Source organism: Mya arenaria, chromosome 11 (genome assembly GCF_026914265.1).
Source record: "Mya arenaria isolate MELC-2E11 chromosome 11, ASM2691426v1".
NCBI classification, from domain to species: Eukaryota; Metazoa; Mollusca; class Bivalvia; order Myida; family Myidae; genus Mya; species Mya arenaria.
The window spans coordinates 26280258-26296323 of NC_069132.1; the positions used below are offsets into that span (position 1 = coordinate 26280258).

Sequence of the window (16066 nt, forward strand, 5' to 3'; positions counted from 1 at the left end):
ATTGCCACAAGAGTTTTATGTTATCGTAAAATAAGCTTCAGAATTTATTTGAAAACATGTTTAAATGTAGTTATTATTCCAAAGCATAGAAAACCATTAAGTAGATTACGCACATCTTCTCATCATCTTGCAATAGAAACCGGTAGATTCCATGGTATTCCATACAATGATAGAAAATGTATGCGATAAATTTGATGATGAGTACCATTTTATTATTGAATGTACCCTATTCAATGGTTTAAGAAAATTATTCATCGATAAATATTACAGTAAGAAACCATGTATGATCAAATTTGTTAATCTTATGACTAGACAAAATGAGACCGTATTACGTCAACTGTCAAATTATTTTTGCTTATAAAGCTTTTCTACGTAAAGTGTAATGAGGCATGTTTTATATAAACAGTGAAAAAAATGTTCATGTTTGAAAACAACTGGATTTCATGTTTAAACTCGATCCCAAATACCGTTCTTTGAATGGACGTCATGCTTCACAAAGTCCTTCACGGCCATCACACAATTAGGTTACATAACTCCGTAGTATCCTTGCTCGATATTGAAAACTTGGTTTATGTAAATGCAGTTTTAAATTTAGAGAGCTGCGAAACACAACTTGTACTGCACTACAGTCGTATACATGTAGCTTTATTTCCCCCATTTTCTGGAGATGTGCATAGCATATTGTTTTATTTACATAACGTTGGTCTCATTTATAATTTAGCAGCTTCATACAAGTCTGATCTTACAAACGATTAAGAACAATAATAATGCATCGGCTAAAATCAAAAGACAGTTTCCTATTAATTTAAACAATATTTCTTCAAAAGCTAAATAGAAATAGCTGTTTTAGGATTAGCTCATTTTGTTGAGTGGCATTGTCATTAATGAACTGCACGCATCTTAATGCGTCTTAGTTAAATAAGCATTGTATAATTTAGCACAGTTGATAAGGAATTCCGGGTACAATTGTACATCAAGTATTATCAAATGTTCGTCGCTTTTGCCAAGTGTGTATAGAATGAATGACATCAGGTCAAGAACAGTAACTATGACAAAATTTGAGTAGACATTTGCTTTGTAGTTTTATAGTTGAGAATAACCTTATCACTACACAACTAGTACGGTTTTACACAAAAATAAATAAATAACAAGTACAAAAGTTGCTGCAAGATGCAGCAATTGGATGTTAGCGCGGGCCAACTATTGGTTATTCAAGTCTATATGTAGGGTCAGAACGAAGTAAATAAAGTAAGGACTAACATTGATTGTAGATGTCAGTGAAATGAAGTTACTTAAAAGATGACAGAATTGGGCTGTTGTTTTGAAATGAAAATAAAACTTAACACAATAACAATTGTACAACTGATGGTATATCTATGACAGAAACCATAATTGTATCAAATAACTTTATTCATGAACTGTATCAATATACACACATTTATAAAAGACAACATGGCCACAGTGGTGGTTTTCTTTTGGAGTGGATGATATGATAGCTGAAATGTTAAATATGCCAACATGATTTGGTAAATTCTGGGCAAAGTTCGAAACGTTGAGAATTTGAAGTACTTTGGTGAAATGTTGACTTTAAACAGGAGTAGCACCAAAGGTTTATCCGAAAAACTAATTAAGGACATCTGCTTAAAACAATGTTTACTTTTGGCTAATAATCCGCGAAACAAGTTGACCGTTATAATTAATAAAATTGTTTGCTTATGTAACAGATTTTAACACAATTAAAAAAATACATTTAACATAAACTTAAAGAAGTTGGTTATACATGAGCTGAAAGAAAGAAGTCTGATCATCATTATTAATGTCATTTTCCTTGTTCTGTGGCGTAGATGATTTATAGGCATGCATGATGTTTTAAACAAAGGAAACAAGTTTAGCATATACTGACACTTGTAGGTAATAAACAATATGTAATCATCATGCATTATGCTCTTTTAAGGCATAAGATATAAGAATGATGAGCAGAATGTGATGCAGGTTGATAGTGGTATGACTAGGAAGTTGATCACTTAATGTGTATGGAAATATAATGACACAAAAGATTTATGAAGAAAGTGCTGAAAATTATAGGTTACAATGAAATGAAGTGAGGAATATGTTTTAAAACATGAAAAGTGAAGCATTTATACAAAGTTTGGTGGAAATGTGTTAATGTTATTATGCCTGTAAAACTTCTCAATTCTTTAAAATATGATATTGAAATATAATAATAAATACTGCATTGAGTATTACTGAAATGTGAACATATGTACAAACACGAAAGAACATGAGCAATATGACATTTTATATACATTTTGTATACAACAAAGAGTAATAAGCATGATAACAAAAAATAAAGAGTAAGTATGTATGATGGGAATGGTAGAGTTGTACTGAAATGTAATAAACAATAGAAAGAATATTTGTTATAATTTGGTGTAAGTGCGACATATACATTATGACCAATACTTGGAATAAGAATGCACACAGACAAATTAATACAATACTATAATACATGCTGCCACTATTTCATAAGCAATGAAATAGAACAGGTATGAAAGAAAAGAATATAAATGAAAATGCATGAAAACCTAGTAATATGAACCTAGTATCCAAATGCACAGTATTTGAATGAAACTATTTATAGGGTGATAAATATCTTTTACATGGGGGGGGGGCTTAAAAAGACTCAGTTTCAGTTGTTATGTTGGAATGAATTGGGTTGAAAATAGGTATATTTGTTAAATGATTTACTTACTTAAAAGTTGAAAGTTGTCAAACCAAAAACTATAAATGATATGCCTGGAGTTTTATATTATCAGTATAAGCATTGCTGATATGGTTGATAGCCAAAAGGCCATTATTTTTTAAAGTTTGAAAAGTCATAAATCACGAAAATGAAAAACAACAACACACAATAGAATGGTTAAGGGTCATGCAAAAAAAGCAGGGTAAGTTGAGAAGTTGAAACAGGCATACTTTTTTAAGCATTATGAATTCTAATGTTTGTAAATGGAGAGTCAGTGCCTATAAAAGAGACATTGAATGATATATTCATCAGAGTTAAAGCTGCACTCTCACAGATTGAACATTTTGACAACTTTTTCATTTTTTGACTTAGAACGAGCCATATTTTGCGTAAATCCATTGAAACCAGTTATATAAGACTGCTGACAAAAAAAGATTGCAGATTTTTATACTTAAGTTCAAAAATTGATGTTTTATGCAATTTTCTTAATCTGTTAGTAACAGCTTAAGCCATAAGACAATAATTTTCAAATGGAAATATGAAAATCTGATTTGATCTTTTGTCAGTAATCTTAAATCATTTGTTTGCGGATATTGACACAAAACTTGCGCTTTCCAAGACAAACAATAAAAAAAGTTGTACAAATGGTAAATCTGTGAGAGTGCAGCTTTAAGCATAACAGGTAGTAAAGAAGGGTGACATGGCAAAATGACATAGTGATATAAATACAAGTATTTCTTGTAAATTAACATTTTGTAACTGTTGAAGTGAGATGTTGAAAAACAGAACATTGTTAATTATATGTACATATGAGAAATTAATTTAAACATTAATGGGAATTAAACTTAGCAAAAGCATAGTGATATCTACAGAGCAATATGCAAACATCAGTGTTCAGATAGACAAAACATTGAATGAGAAGTCTTATAATACTGTCAAATGTCTCTGATTTTAGGAACATGTTTTGTTAATAATTATTGAAATTGCAGAACATTTAAGAAAACAATAGGAAGATAAGTAATCATTATGATGAGGTTATTAAATAATGTTTCGATTCTGTAAAGTCATATATTGTGACTGTAAGATATTGGCACAACTGTAACTTAACATATTGACAGAATGGTAAAACACAACAATGGCAAAAATGGAAGTACACTATTTTATAAATATCAAATTTCAAATCCCCCGCCACGGAGTGGGGAGGGGATTACAGAAACACTTCATCAGTCCGTCTGGCTGTAACATTTCGTGTCCGTGCTATAACTTACTTATGCATTGATGAATTATCATATTGCTTGGTACAAATGTTGTCCTCATTGAGACGATAAGCAATGACATTGACCAGGGTCCATAACTCAAAGATCAAAGTCACACGAGATATTTAAATGTCAGATTACACATACTCGTGTCCGCGCTATAAACTCTTCCTACATATATCAAGTTTGGTCACAGTATGTCAGCCTTAACTGAAACAGTAATCTATTTTTAGTAACAGTGACAACGACCCTAGGGGGCCAAAAAGCATCCATTAAAGCTCTGCATAAACTTGTCCTATATACCAAGTTTGGTCACACTATGTCAACCCTTACTTGAGTTATTCAGTACTTACCATATTTCTATTTTGACCTTGACCTAGACCATAACTCTCGGGGCCAAAAACACAATCTCAGGAAAGGTCTCTATAAACTCTTCCTATATACCAAATTTGGTACCAATTAGAAGACCCTTACTTAAGTTACTAAAAATATTCAAAACCAACCCTTTTTCTATTACCGGTAATAGTAACCTTGACCTTGATCATAGGGGCCTCAAACGCATTCCCATAAAAGGTCTCCATAAACTCTTTGCATATACCAAGTTTGGTCTCTTTATGTCAAACCTAGCTAAAATTAATCGATACATAAGGTGACTTTGACCCTGCTCTAACACCAGCCCGCCCGAACAATGACACAGGTCATTCAAATATCTTGTTTTCCCTTTATGAAAATGTGGTTAGGAATATGAAAATGTGCCTTTCAAAAGAAATTAAAAGAAGAGTTAAAAAGAAAAAAAAACATTCAAGGGCAATAATTTGTATTTAGGGTTAACATGAAGTTATGTTCATTAGTGTAAGATGGTCGTCCATAATTCTGCTAAGTATTGAATGAAGGTATAGAAGTTTTTTTATGAAAATCCCAACTTGCCCTAAAACTTTAACTTGCCCAAAAACTTTAACCTAAGTCAATCAGGGGCCATAACTTGTATTAAGGATATTATGAATGAAGGGTATAGAAGTTATCAATTAATATATCAACCTGCCCTAAAATTTTAACCTAAGTTCCATAGTCAATCAGGGGCCATTATGTGAATAAAATATGATATGGAGTTATCTTACCTAATTATGTGATGGCACTGAACAACTGTGTAAAGTATTAAGTCAATTGAATGAAGGGTATTGGACTTATTAGTGAAAATCCCAACTTGTTCTAAAACTTTAACCTGCCCTAAACCTTTAACCTTTAGTCAATCAGGGGCTATAACTTGTATTGAGGATAATACAGAGTTATGCAACCTCATTGTGTGTTGGTCCTGAACAAATGTGTCAAGTATTAAGTTAAATGAACGAATGGTAGAGAAGTTATTAATAAATATCCCAACCTGCCCTAAAACTTTAACCTAAGTTTGATAGTCAATCAGGGGCCATAACTTGTATAAAGGAGTTATCTATTCCCATTATATGATGGCCCTGAACAACTGTGTGAGGTATTAAGTCAATTGAATGAAGGGTATTGGACTTATAAGAGGTATTAAGTCAATTGAATGAAGGGTATTGGACTTATAAGTGAAAATCCCAACTTGCCCTAAAACTTGCCCTAAAACTTGAACCGGACACTGACACCAGAGCGAATAGTATAGCCCACCTTATTCTTAAAATAGTCGAGCTAAAAAAACACAAATGTGATAATATATTTATAACATGTGTTTTCTCTTCAAAAACAGTGAAACAAGGTTATGACATCACCACAAAATATATGTATCACTTTATCGAAAAGGCTTTCTATTTCATCGATGTTATGAATCAAGACTCATTTTCCTTTTTTTAGCCAAAATAACCTTGGCATTGATCTTACCTACACTACACACAATATGTATAACTTTAACATATACTCTTTAATTATGTTCAAATATTCAAGAATATTTTAGGTTACTGATCATACAACTTGTATTTCTATATTCTTGACCAGTGGTTGTGTACAATTTTGATCAGATTCAACATACCGGTCAGGTTGGGAGAAAAACAAATTGCCTTGTGTTGACTTGATGTAGTGTCAGCTAAAGCATTGAAGCAGGTTGTTTTGTTAAGAATCAATTGGTCCTTTCTTGCAATGACAAGTTTTTCATTTTCAAACTTTCCTCTAGCGTTTATAGGGAAGAGCACTGTGAGGTAGAAGTGAAGTGCAGGATCGTCACCGATTGTTTTCAGTTCAGGTATTGTGATGAGGAGTAACTCAACTGTTGAAGATCAAGTTGGAACAGTTTCCGCATTTCATACCTACTGCTGCGTTTGATAACAACCTCAGCTGTGCAAAAGTAGGTCACTTGTGTAAGGGACTGGCTCTAACATAGAGGACATTTGTCAAGGTCCATTTACTTGTTGCCACACTCTAAAAAGATATGAAAGGAGTGATATCATGATAAGTGAACGTAGCACTGAAGACCTGAAAACATGAAACATGAGAAATAAAATAACTCTAAACATTAAACTGAGGTGAATTTGTTAGGTTTCAAGGTTGATTTCATAAGCTTTATTCGAAATGTGAATTGACAGGTAATTTGCAATTTGATTTCAATTCTGAATCAGGTTATACAAATCAAACATTGATGCATGAATTGCAGAATAATAATTAAGATTAAGTATTTATATACAAGTAATGATTTCATTCCTTTATTCAGCTATTGAGTTAAGCAATTTTGTTAGAAAAAGTGAAAAAATGTTATTAATTTTTAGGAAGGCTTATATATAGGTCATGTATTTTGAGCGAAATAAATATCAAAATGATGTCTAAAAAAAGATTAATATTGTGAAATAATGTAAGCTTGTAGAGTTAATTTTTTTTAAACATTACATGAAATTGTGAATAATTGTAAATACATTCAATTATTTATTGAAATGCATTGAAACACCCATATGTTTTTGTTTTATTAAAAGTTGAATGTTAATACCAAAAGCATTGTTCTGAAACCATAAAGTTAACAGGAAACTAAGAAAGAGAACAAACCTCATTTCTTGGAACTCCTCAGTCCTGGCCCATTATTGTTGGTGGCCATTTTTTGCAGTTTTTATCTCAGTTTTTCAATATTTACAACTCTTGTGGTAGAAACTGGAATGTAGGATGATAAATATAAATATACATTTTATTGAGACAGAATCCCGTAAAACATGTTTATTATTTTAAACTAATGCACCAGTCAATTGTAACCATGACCCCCAAGGTCCGGGGGTATACCAGGGATAGCCGGGGAAATGGACCATGTTTTTAACTTTCAGGTGGCCCTGCATTGCCGGGTGAATGGGATGGTTATGTCTCGCTTTAAATATAGCAGGGAATGGGCATTACCTAGGGCCCCTGGGGTGCGGGGCATTTGGCGAGATTAAACCATCAGTTCATCCCCGCAGGACGTGATTTTAGCCAATATTGGCTGGACCTATGGTCAGGGTCCTCGCTATTCCCATGACCGGGGGGGCGTGGTTTCAAATGACTGATGCATTAGTCTAAAATAATAACTGGTGCATAATGAAAACGATGCAAAAATTTAATGACTACGAACAAATCACCTTAAACTCGTTACATACAGACTGACATGCAAATTTAGCGCATGCATTACAAAGAAGGGCTTGAAATATCATCCCTACCATTGTGACTCATTCAGTTAGACGCGTTAATGTACAAATCGAACGTTTTTGTTGCGGTATTTCACTTCGAATCACCCTCTCGCAATTTTGACCTTGACCGCACACTCGCCTATATCTGAAATGCAAGAAGCGTTTTAAAGTAAACCTGGGAGGAAAAGTGCGCCCGGTGTTGGGCTCGAACCCACGACCGCCGGAACACTAGCACGGCGCTCTAACCAACTGAGCTAACCGGACGGCTGATTCTTTCCCACACACACTACACTCCTCCCCCATTAACCTTTTAGGCCGACGGAGGCACTACTGCCGTTTACCGCTGCCACCAGTAAAGTAAACCTGGGAGGAAAAGTGCGCCCGGTGTGGGGCTCGAACCCACGACCGCCGGAACTTCTAAAACAATCAATATATGCTCCGGGCGCCGATGCGCCCGCGCAATCATTGCACCGACCGAAAAACACGTTCGCCGTTCGTGCAGCAGATTTAACTTCCTTGTTCAAAATTCTCATCGACCGAAAAACACGTTCGCCGTTCGTGCAGTAGATTTAACTTCCTTGTTTAATTTTAATTAAAATTCTCATTATGAATACAAAATAATGCTTGAGGAATAATGATTGTTATATATTTTAACAAGTGTTTTTCATTTTAATCAAATGAACTTGTTTTTATACCTAGCTGGATCTATTCGTTTGTATGGGGGAGGGGGGGGGGTCACAACCACATACGAGCAAACAAGATTTGGGTTCTTTGGTTTTATTTTAAAACACTATTCAATAACCAGGCACGCCGTTGTTTCTTAGTATTCATCAAACTGTATAACAAACATTTGTTTAATGATTGAGATATTATATAATTCTAACACTGCTTCATAAATCAACCTGCGTCGAAAAGAGCATAAAACATAGGATGTAAGAAAGGGGTGTAGAAATTGTAATCGAAGGAGTCTTAGATGTTACTGTATGGTCATTTCCATCCAATTACAAACTAGCATTTACACATACAACACATCTAATTGTTGGACAGGCACATATACACATGTGACTTTGACAGTTGTCATGTGACGTGTATACATGTAATTATTACCGCAGTTTAGAAGTAGGGGAGAAATAATACACCTGCCTACATATTTCATTAGGTAAAGCCAGTGCGAATACCGGACAATCTTAAATACATATTAGCTGGTAATCTGACACATTACAATATGGTGAGGGGAAATGCAGTTGTTGTAGTAAATGAGACAGACAAACCAAGGGAAGGTACAAATGTGGACAAAGATAACTTGATGTCAATTATTAACATCCTTGGATTTCAGTGTATCAATGTAAAAGACAGCTTGAATGTTTCGTCAACAGATTGGCAGCATGAAGGTGATAGGAAGGAGGATTGTGACTGTCTTAGTTGTAGGATAAAAACATCAGCATTGAATGACGGTACGGACTGTTTCCTTTTTGCTATAACTACCCATGGAGGTGAAAAGGAAGGTTCCATGGAGCTTCAGTTTAGTGATAAAAAAAAGGTTGAGCTGAAAAGCATTGTAGATGTGCTAAATAGCGACTGCCTGAGGGGGAAGAAGAAAATACTGATAGTGCAAGTCTGCAGGAGTTCCAGGGATAATGCCGGTATGACGAGATATTTGAGAATATAATTGATTTTCGAATTAGTTGGGTTTACTGCACATAAACTGTTTCTTTTTTAAGTTAAATAAACACAAGACAGCGAAATACAGTTACTTGTGTAATGTTCATGAAATAATGTAGTTCGGAGCCCGGAAAATAATCATTTCTGTTTTAGTGAATTTTATAGAGTATTTGATTTTCGCATTATCGTTATTACTTCTTAGGGATGATTTCGTATATTTAATACTAATGTTATAGTTTTAGTATTAAATGTCTAAATTTAGCTAGTAAATGATTAATTAATACGAACTAAGTTGTATTCTTAATAGTTTTCTACTTTTTCGTAAGTTTGATAAACTTGACACCCCTACTCTGTAACGTTAGTTATATATAATGGTTTCGCCCATCGTGTTTGTTAAAATGGACCATTCCATTTTGGTCACGTGATGTTAGGGTATATAAGAAGCGAAAAGCATAGAAATAGTTAGTTCGTGTCTCGACGCCGATGTGAGAACATCAAGTTAACAATATATAGTGAAGCTTTGAAGTATCTTTTTGTACTGTTTAGGGCGGGTTCTGAACTATTGGAGGCTAGGAGAATTTAAGTGAAGCATTGCGCTACAGCTTCTAGTTTCCAGGTTCGGACATCCGTGGGGTTTCTTTTTGGCCTCTTAGTAAGCCTGGATCATTGCGATACAGACGGAACAGGGTCAATGGTTTGATTCCCCGTAAAAGCTATACATTTAGGACTGTGGGTTTCGCTGATATATTGTGATTGATTTATAAGCGTTTTGTATGCTGGTCCTGTTTGAAGATACAGCATAGTTGTTGTAGTGTTTCTGTTTGTTCGTTCTTGCTTTTGGGATAATTGAACGTTGATTCTTGAACCATACCAATTATTTCTAATCATTCGGTTTTGTAAGCAATCATTGTCAATCACGTGTATATAATATTAATTTCATACTTAATTTTTGGGACAATGCAGTCCGAGAATAGGGTTGAAGTTTAATTTAAGGTAGCGTGTCCGAGCTAGCTAGGGGAGAAACGTTACACTTGTGTGCGCATTCTTTTGTAATTTCAAGTTAAAACAATTAGTTTTGTTTTTCATAAATATGCATGTGTTTAGTTAATGAAATACAAACAGTAATTGAACTGTTTTAAAATTGGACATGTACTCGTATGTAACATACTTCGTAGTCCTCTCTCAAAATAACCACACAGTGCTATACTTTTACCCAATTAGTATGTTTATGCAACTGATATACTATATACATAACCATAAACATTTTTCGATTTGAAGTAGTCCCCTCTCCGTGCACCAACAAGATTTTTTTCCACCAAATGTGTTTTGATTTTAAAGCACCTGTAAAATATGCTCTTGATGCACGGGGGAATCATAATTTAGATGTAAAATTCAACAAGTGATTCCATTTTTTTTTTAAAGATTTTAGGTATTTGATGAACGTTCAACACACTTTATTTAACGCATGTTATAAAAGTGTATGTCTTTGAAAGCTTATTTTTTCATAATCATGATAGGTATCCTCGGAGGACAATTTCTACGCCATGAATAACTTAATTCAGCATAAACTGCTCTTAAACATACATATATTATTAGTTTAGTTTCGATACACCATCTAGACCTGAAACTGCCACAAAAAAGTGTGAAGTTGATGTCTTTTTCAGCCTCAGCTGATGATCCAGGCGTTTCTATAAATATAGCAAAGGAACTAGAAGAGGTAAGGTATGATTCATGACAAAACAACAAATGCTATATAGATCTACTCGACGAAAACTGTCACTAACACAGGAAAAACTGAAACAGGGAAACACGAAATCTGTCTCTGACACAGGGAAACACGAAATCTGTCTCTGACACAGGGAAACACGAAAACTATCACTAACAAAGAGAAACAAGAAAACAATCACTGAAGCAGGGAAACTCGACAGCTAGCACTGACACAGAAATACACGAACTCTGTCACTGACACACGAAAACTGTCACCAACACAGGGAAACACGAACTCACTGACACAGGGAAACACGAAAACTATCACTGACACAGGGAAACACCAAAACTATCACTGATAAAGGAAACAAAAAAACACTGTCACTAACACAGGGAAACTCAAAAAATATCACTGACACAAGCTTAAGGAAACTCGAAAACTGTCTCTAACACAGGGAAACACGAAAAATATCACTGACAAAGGAAACACGAAAACTGTCATTAACACAGGGAAAACTGAAACAGGGAAACACGAAAACTATCACGACAAAGGGAAACACGAACACTGTTACTGACAAAGGAAATCACAAAAACTGTCACTAACACAGGGAACGCTGGCGCAAGGAAATTCGAAAACTATCAATGATAAAGGAAAGCACGAAAACTGTCACTAACACAGGAAAAACTGAAACAGGAAAACACGAACTATGTCTCTGACACAGGGAAACACGAAAACAATCACTGATTAAGAGAAACAAGAAAACTATCACTGACGCAGGGAAACTCGAAAGCTAGCACTGTCACAGAAATACACGGACTCTGTCACTGACACAGGGAAACTGTCACCGACACAGGGAAACACGAACTCACTTACACAGGGAAACACGAAAAATATCACTGACAAAGGAAACACGAAAACTGTCATTAACACAGGGAAAACTGAAACAGGGAAACACGAAAACTATCAATGACAAAGGGAAACACGAAAACTATCAATGACAAAGGAAAACACAAAAACTGTCACTAACACAGGGAACACTGACGCAAGGAAATTCGAAAATATCAATGACAACGGAAAGCACGAAAACTGTCACTAACACAGAGAAAAATGAAACAGGGAAACACAATAACTCACAATGACAAAGGAAAACACGAAAACTGTCACCAACACGAAAACTGACACAGAGAAACACCAAATTTGTCTCTGACACAGGGAAACACGAAAACTATCACTGACATTAAGAGAAACATAAAAACTATCACTGACGCAGGGAAACCCGAAAGCTATTACTGGCACAGAGATACACGAACTCTGCCACTGACACAGGGAAACACGAAAACTATCACTGACACAGGGAAACACGATAGACATCACTGACAAAGAAAAACACGAAAACTGTCACTAACACAGGGAAAACTGAAACAGGGAAACACGAAAACTATCAATGACAAAGGGAAACACGAAAACTATCAATGACAAAGGGAAACACGAACATTACCACCGACACTGGGAAACAAGAAAACTATCACTGACGCAGGGAAACTCGAAAACTGTCATCGTCATAGGAAAAAACGAAAACTGTCACTAACACAGGGCACACTGACACAGGGAAACACGAAAACTATCAATGACAAAGGGAAACACGAAAACTATCACTGACACAGTGTTATGTAGGCGGCTTATTTATGTATTATGCACTTGCTTTGTATTTAGAATGCTGTTTATTGTTTCAAATTATACATGTATTTACATTTGGAACATTCTGGAACATTGTGGATACTTTAAGAAAGTTATAGAATAGTATGGAAACTTCTGGAATGTTTGTTACTTATCAAGTATATTCAAGAAGAAGATTATTCTAGAAAGATCTTTGACTATAAATATTAGGTATAGCAGAGTTAGAAAGGATCTTTGGTTATCTTTTGTGATAGTCATAAATTTAAAAATACCGATTTACATTTGGATTATTCTTTGGGGAGTTTACAGTGTGGACTATTTAAATTATAAGTGCTTAAAACATTCAGCTTTTTGGACTTTAAAATTGGAAAAAGGACAAAAAACCAGGATTGGAATTATTTAAGCTTTTTGGAAGTGTAAAACAGGTATTTAAGTTGTATTTCAACATTGTAACTTTAACATAATACATTTTGTAAAGTTTGTTGCTGGCTTTGTTTTTCTCGTAACGCCTGGCTCGTAACAACAGGGAAACAGGAAAACTATCACCGACAAAGGGAAACACGAAAACTATCACTGACACAGGAAACTGTCACCGACACAGGGAAACACGGAGTCTGTCACTGACACAGGGAAACACAAAACTTGCAGTGATATTTTTTTTCAAAACGGCCATTGCTATAGTTTAATTGTATTAACTGTTCAGAATATTATGATAACAAAACAAGAAGCATGTGTAGGCAGGCATTCAGGGAAATGGAAGATACACAGTCATATGTAATTTCTTAATTGTCTTATTGAAGTTTTATATCTTTTCTATGAAATATAAAAACACTATACCGACTTTTAACTCATACAAACAGTATTTGACATTGAGAAAAAGAATTGAATCGCAAATCACACTGTTAAACGATAAATATGATAGCCACGAGAAGAAATGGAAAGTTTTAAACCTCGATCCTTAGATAAAAGTAAATTCAGCACTCTAACATAACGTATGATACGGTCATAAATTACTCATTTATATAACCAGTATGTAATTCAGCAAATTATAACAACAATTGATTAGTATTACCTTTCCACCTTTAAATATGTATAACTAACTACAATACGTAGCTTGTAAAATCTATTAGGGGAAAAAGCTTGAGAGACTGAAAGAATGTGTACGTGTGAATGGATGCGTGTGTGTTTGTGCGCGTTTGTGTGCAGGCGTGCATGTGTGTAGGAGGGGGGATTAGGGCTTATAAATAAATAAAAAAACATAGAATAGTTCTAATGCTATTAATGCTTTAATGTAAGTGAATTGTTTTGTATTCTGTGTAAAAAATAAATAAGAAAAAAAAGTGTTCAGAATAAAAAATGTATAACTTTATACTTATATTGTTATCAATTTAAGGTGCAAATAGACCCAGAACGGACTATAAATGATGAAAACCCAGAAGACGAGAATCAGGGGGCAACATATCTAGATTTGTCGGATGGAATACTCCCAAGCTTTTTGCCAGCAAATTTTATCGTTGTCTACGCTTGTTGGTCTGGTAGAATCGCACAGTTTAGCAAAAAAGAAGGATCATGGCTAGTTACCGACTTGAAAAAACAGATTGACAACCATTTTGAAGAAAATACCAGTTTGGGATTTCTACAAATACTGACACAAACTGTTGCAAGTGTGGCGGAAAGGGAAACCGTTTGCTACAAAAGGACAGAAGACAAGAAAAAAAAAACTTGGCACAGATGGGAAACCAGTGAAAGATCCTAAAAAGTCTGGAATGAAAAGCACAGTTACAATAGTGCATACATTGACGGAGCCACTGATATTCCAGAAAACTGCCCCGGTAGAGGATGGCGACGAGGAGCCAAATCCAAATATCTAAACATTTTTGCATGGACGTTATTTCGAATACTTCTGTGATATGACACTTATCACAACATTTCGTGAAATATTGTCAACTATATATATAAGCGTGTTATGTGTATTACTATGGTATGTGTAATTGTATTGCCTGTATTAATTTAAACTAGTATTGAAAGGTTTGCTTTGTACCATATTGAAGAGTTTTTTCTTTGTTTTTGTTTATGCATTAAAACTCAAATTAGGACGGTAATAATACAACGCAATAATTAGCTTCAAATATAGTACAGCAATAGTTTAACATGCGTTTCAAACGTAAAAAAAATGATTGGTGAGTGTTTAAAGATTTACTGTGATCTACATTCGTCTCATAAGGCAGAAATATCGTGTTTTCTGCACCTTTCTTTCAAATTAAACTCGGTATTCTTCAATAGAATCATCGTTTTCGACATTTTTTTTCACTCTTTTTGGTATATTAAAACAAATTTAAATCTTATTTGGGTATAAATGTGCATCTTTAATGTTGATGCTGGTGACCCTATATCATCTTGGAACCATTTGAAATTATAAAAAGGAATTCTTACTGATAACTTTTAAGTACAATAAATGACCGAAAACACCGTAAAGATAAAGATACTGTGGTTTCTATTTTTGCTCTTTATTTCAACTTAAAGCTGCACTCTCACAGAGTTACTAACGGTTTAAGAAAAATCGGAATCTTTACAGAATAGACTGAAAATCGTTTGGGAATGAATGGGAACCGTGGATTTAAAGGCCTAGTTTAAACCTTCTACAAGTGACCCACCCCCCACCCCCACCCCCCGCCCCCAAAAAAACGTGTGTTAGTACACAACCTCTGTTGATTGATCTTAATCTTATTGCCTAATTGTCTTATCAGATCTCCAATCTGAGTATCCTGCTGTGCAGTTTTGGATGTGTTATTATATAAATGGACCCTAAATGGCCCTGAGCCAATAAATGAATACACAGGAAACTGGCCTTTACTGTGACACCAGTGCAATTAGCAGGAGATGCACAGCATCACATAATTATCATGCCAAACATTCCTTAAAATAGGCATAAACGTTAAAATCACCAAGGTAACACATACCCGGCGCAGTCCAATTTTATACAATATACTCTAATTTATAATAAAATTAAACCATGAAAATACTGGAAGCTAGGACCCATTTAGAATAAATTTATCATGACGTCACCCGCTTCTCTGCTCGTCAACATGTTCACTGTGTCATAGTAATGGTTATATTTGGTCTTCTCAACGATAAAGTCGGCAGGCGTTGTGCAGACCGCAGACTTATCGTTTAAAGGACCGACAGTGACTTCTAATTTTGTTCAGTGCGATATGGAGCGCGAATGTCTTTAAATAAGTCAGTGCGCATGCGTGAGCTTCTTAGCCTTCTAAATAGCTCATTTAATAAAAACAATTAACGACTAAATGCTACTTTGGCGTTTGTTTTCGTTACTCAATGGAAATGTTTCCGTTCAATGGATTTTTAGTTGTGAGAGCATTTCTAAATGATTTAATGTAAATATGCCTGGTGT

The 16066-nt window shown here is 34.7% G+C and overlaps 1 protein-coding gene and 1 long non-coding RNA gene across 4 annotated transcripts; one reads left to right on the forward strand and one right to left on the reverse strand.

Moving 5' to 3' along the window:
• Nucleotides 1–6088: 6088 nt before the first annotated feature.
• Nucleotides 6089–7781, reverse strand: LOC128207389 (uncharacterized). Its single transcript, XR_008256695.1, has 3 exons — nt 7638–7781; nt 7003–7104; nt 6089–6387 (listed from the first exon to the last, which is right to left on the reverse strand). It is a non-coding gene; the product is annotated as an uncharacterized LOC128207389 (long non-coding RNA).
• Nucleotides 7782–8139: 358 nt separating this feature from the next.
• On the forward strand, nt 8140–15209 carry LOC128207416 (caspase-1-like). Of its 3 annotated transcripts, none has more exons than XM_052910310.1 (4): nt 8140–8161; nt 8767–9250; nt 10934–10986; nt 14048–15209. In XM_052910310.1, the coding sequence occupies exons 2-4, from the start codon at nt 8833–8835 to the stop codon at nt 14408–14410; spliced, it is 834 nt and encodes a 277-aa protein (XP_052766270.1). In that variant the 5' UTR covers nt 8140–8161; nt 8767–8832; the 3' UTR covers nt 14411–15209. The 3 variants fall into 3 exon arrangements, with proteins under 3 accessions (XP_052766270.1, XP_052766268.1, XP_052766269.1); XM_052910308.1 differs by lacking the exon at nt 8140–8161 and adding an exon at nt 8229–8247; XM_052910309.1 differs by lacking the exon at nt 8140–8161 and having other exon boundaries at nt 8330–9250.
• Nucleotides 15210–16066: the final 857 nt, after the last annotated feature.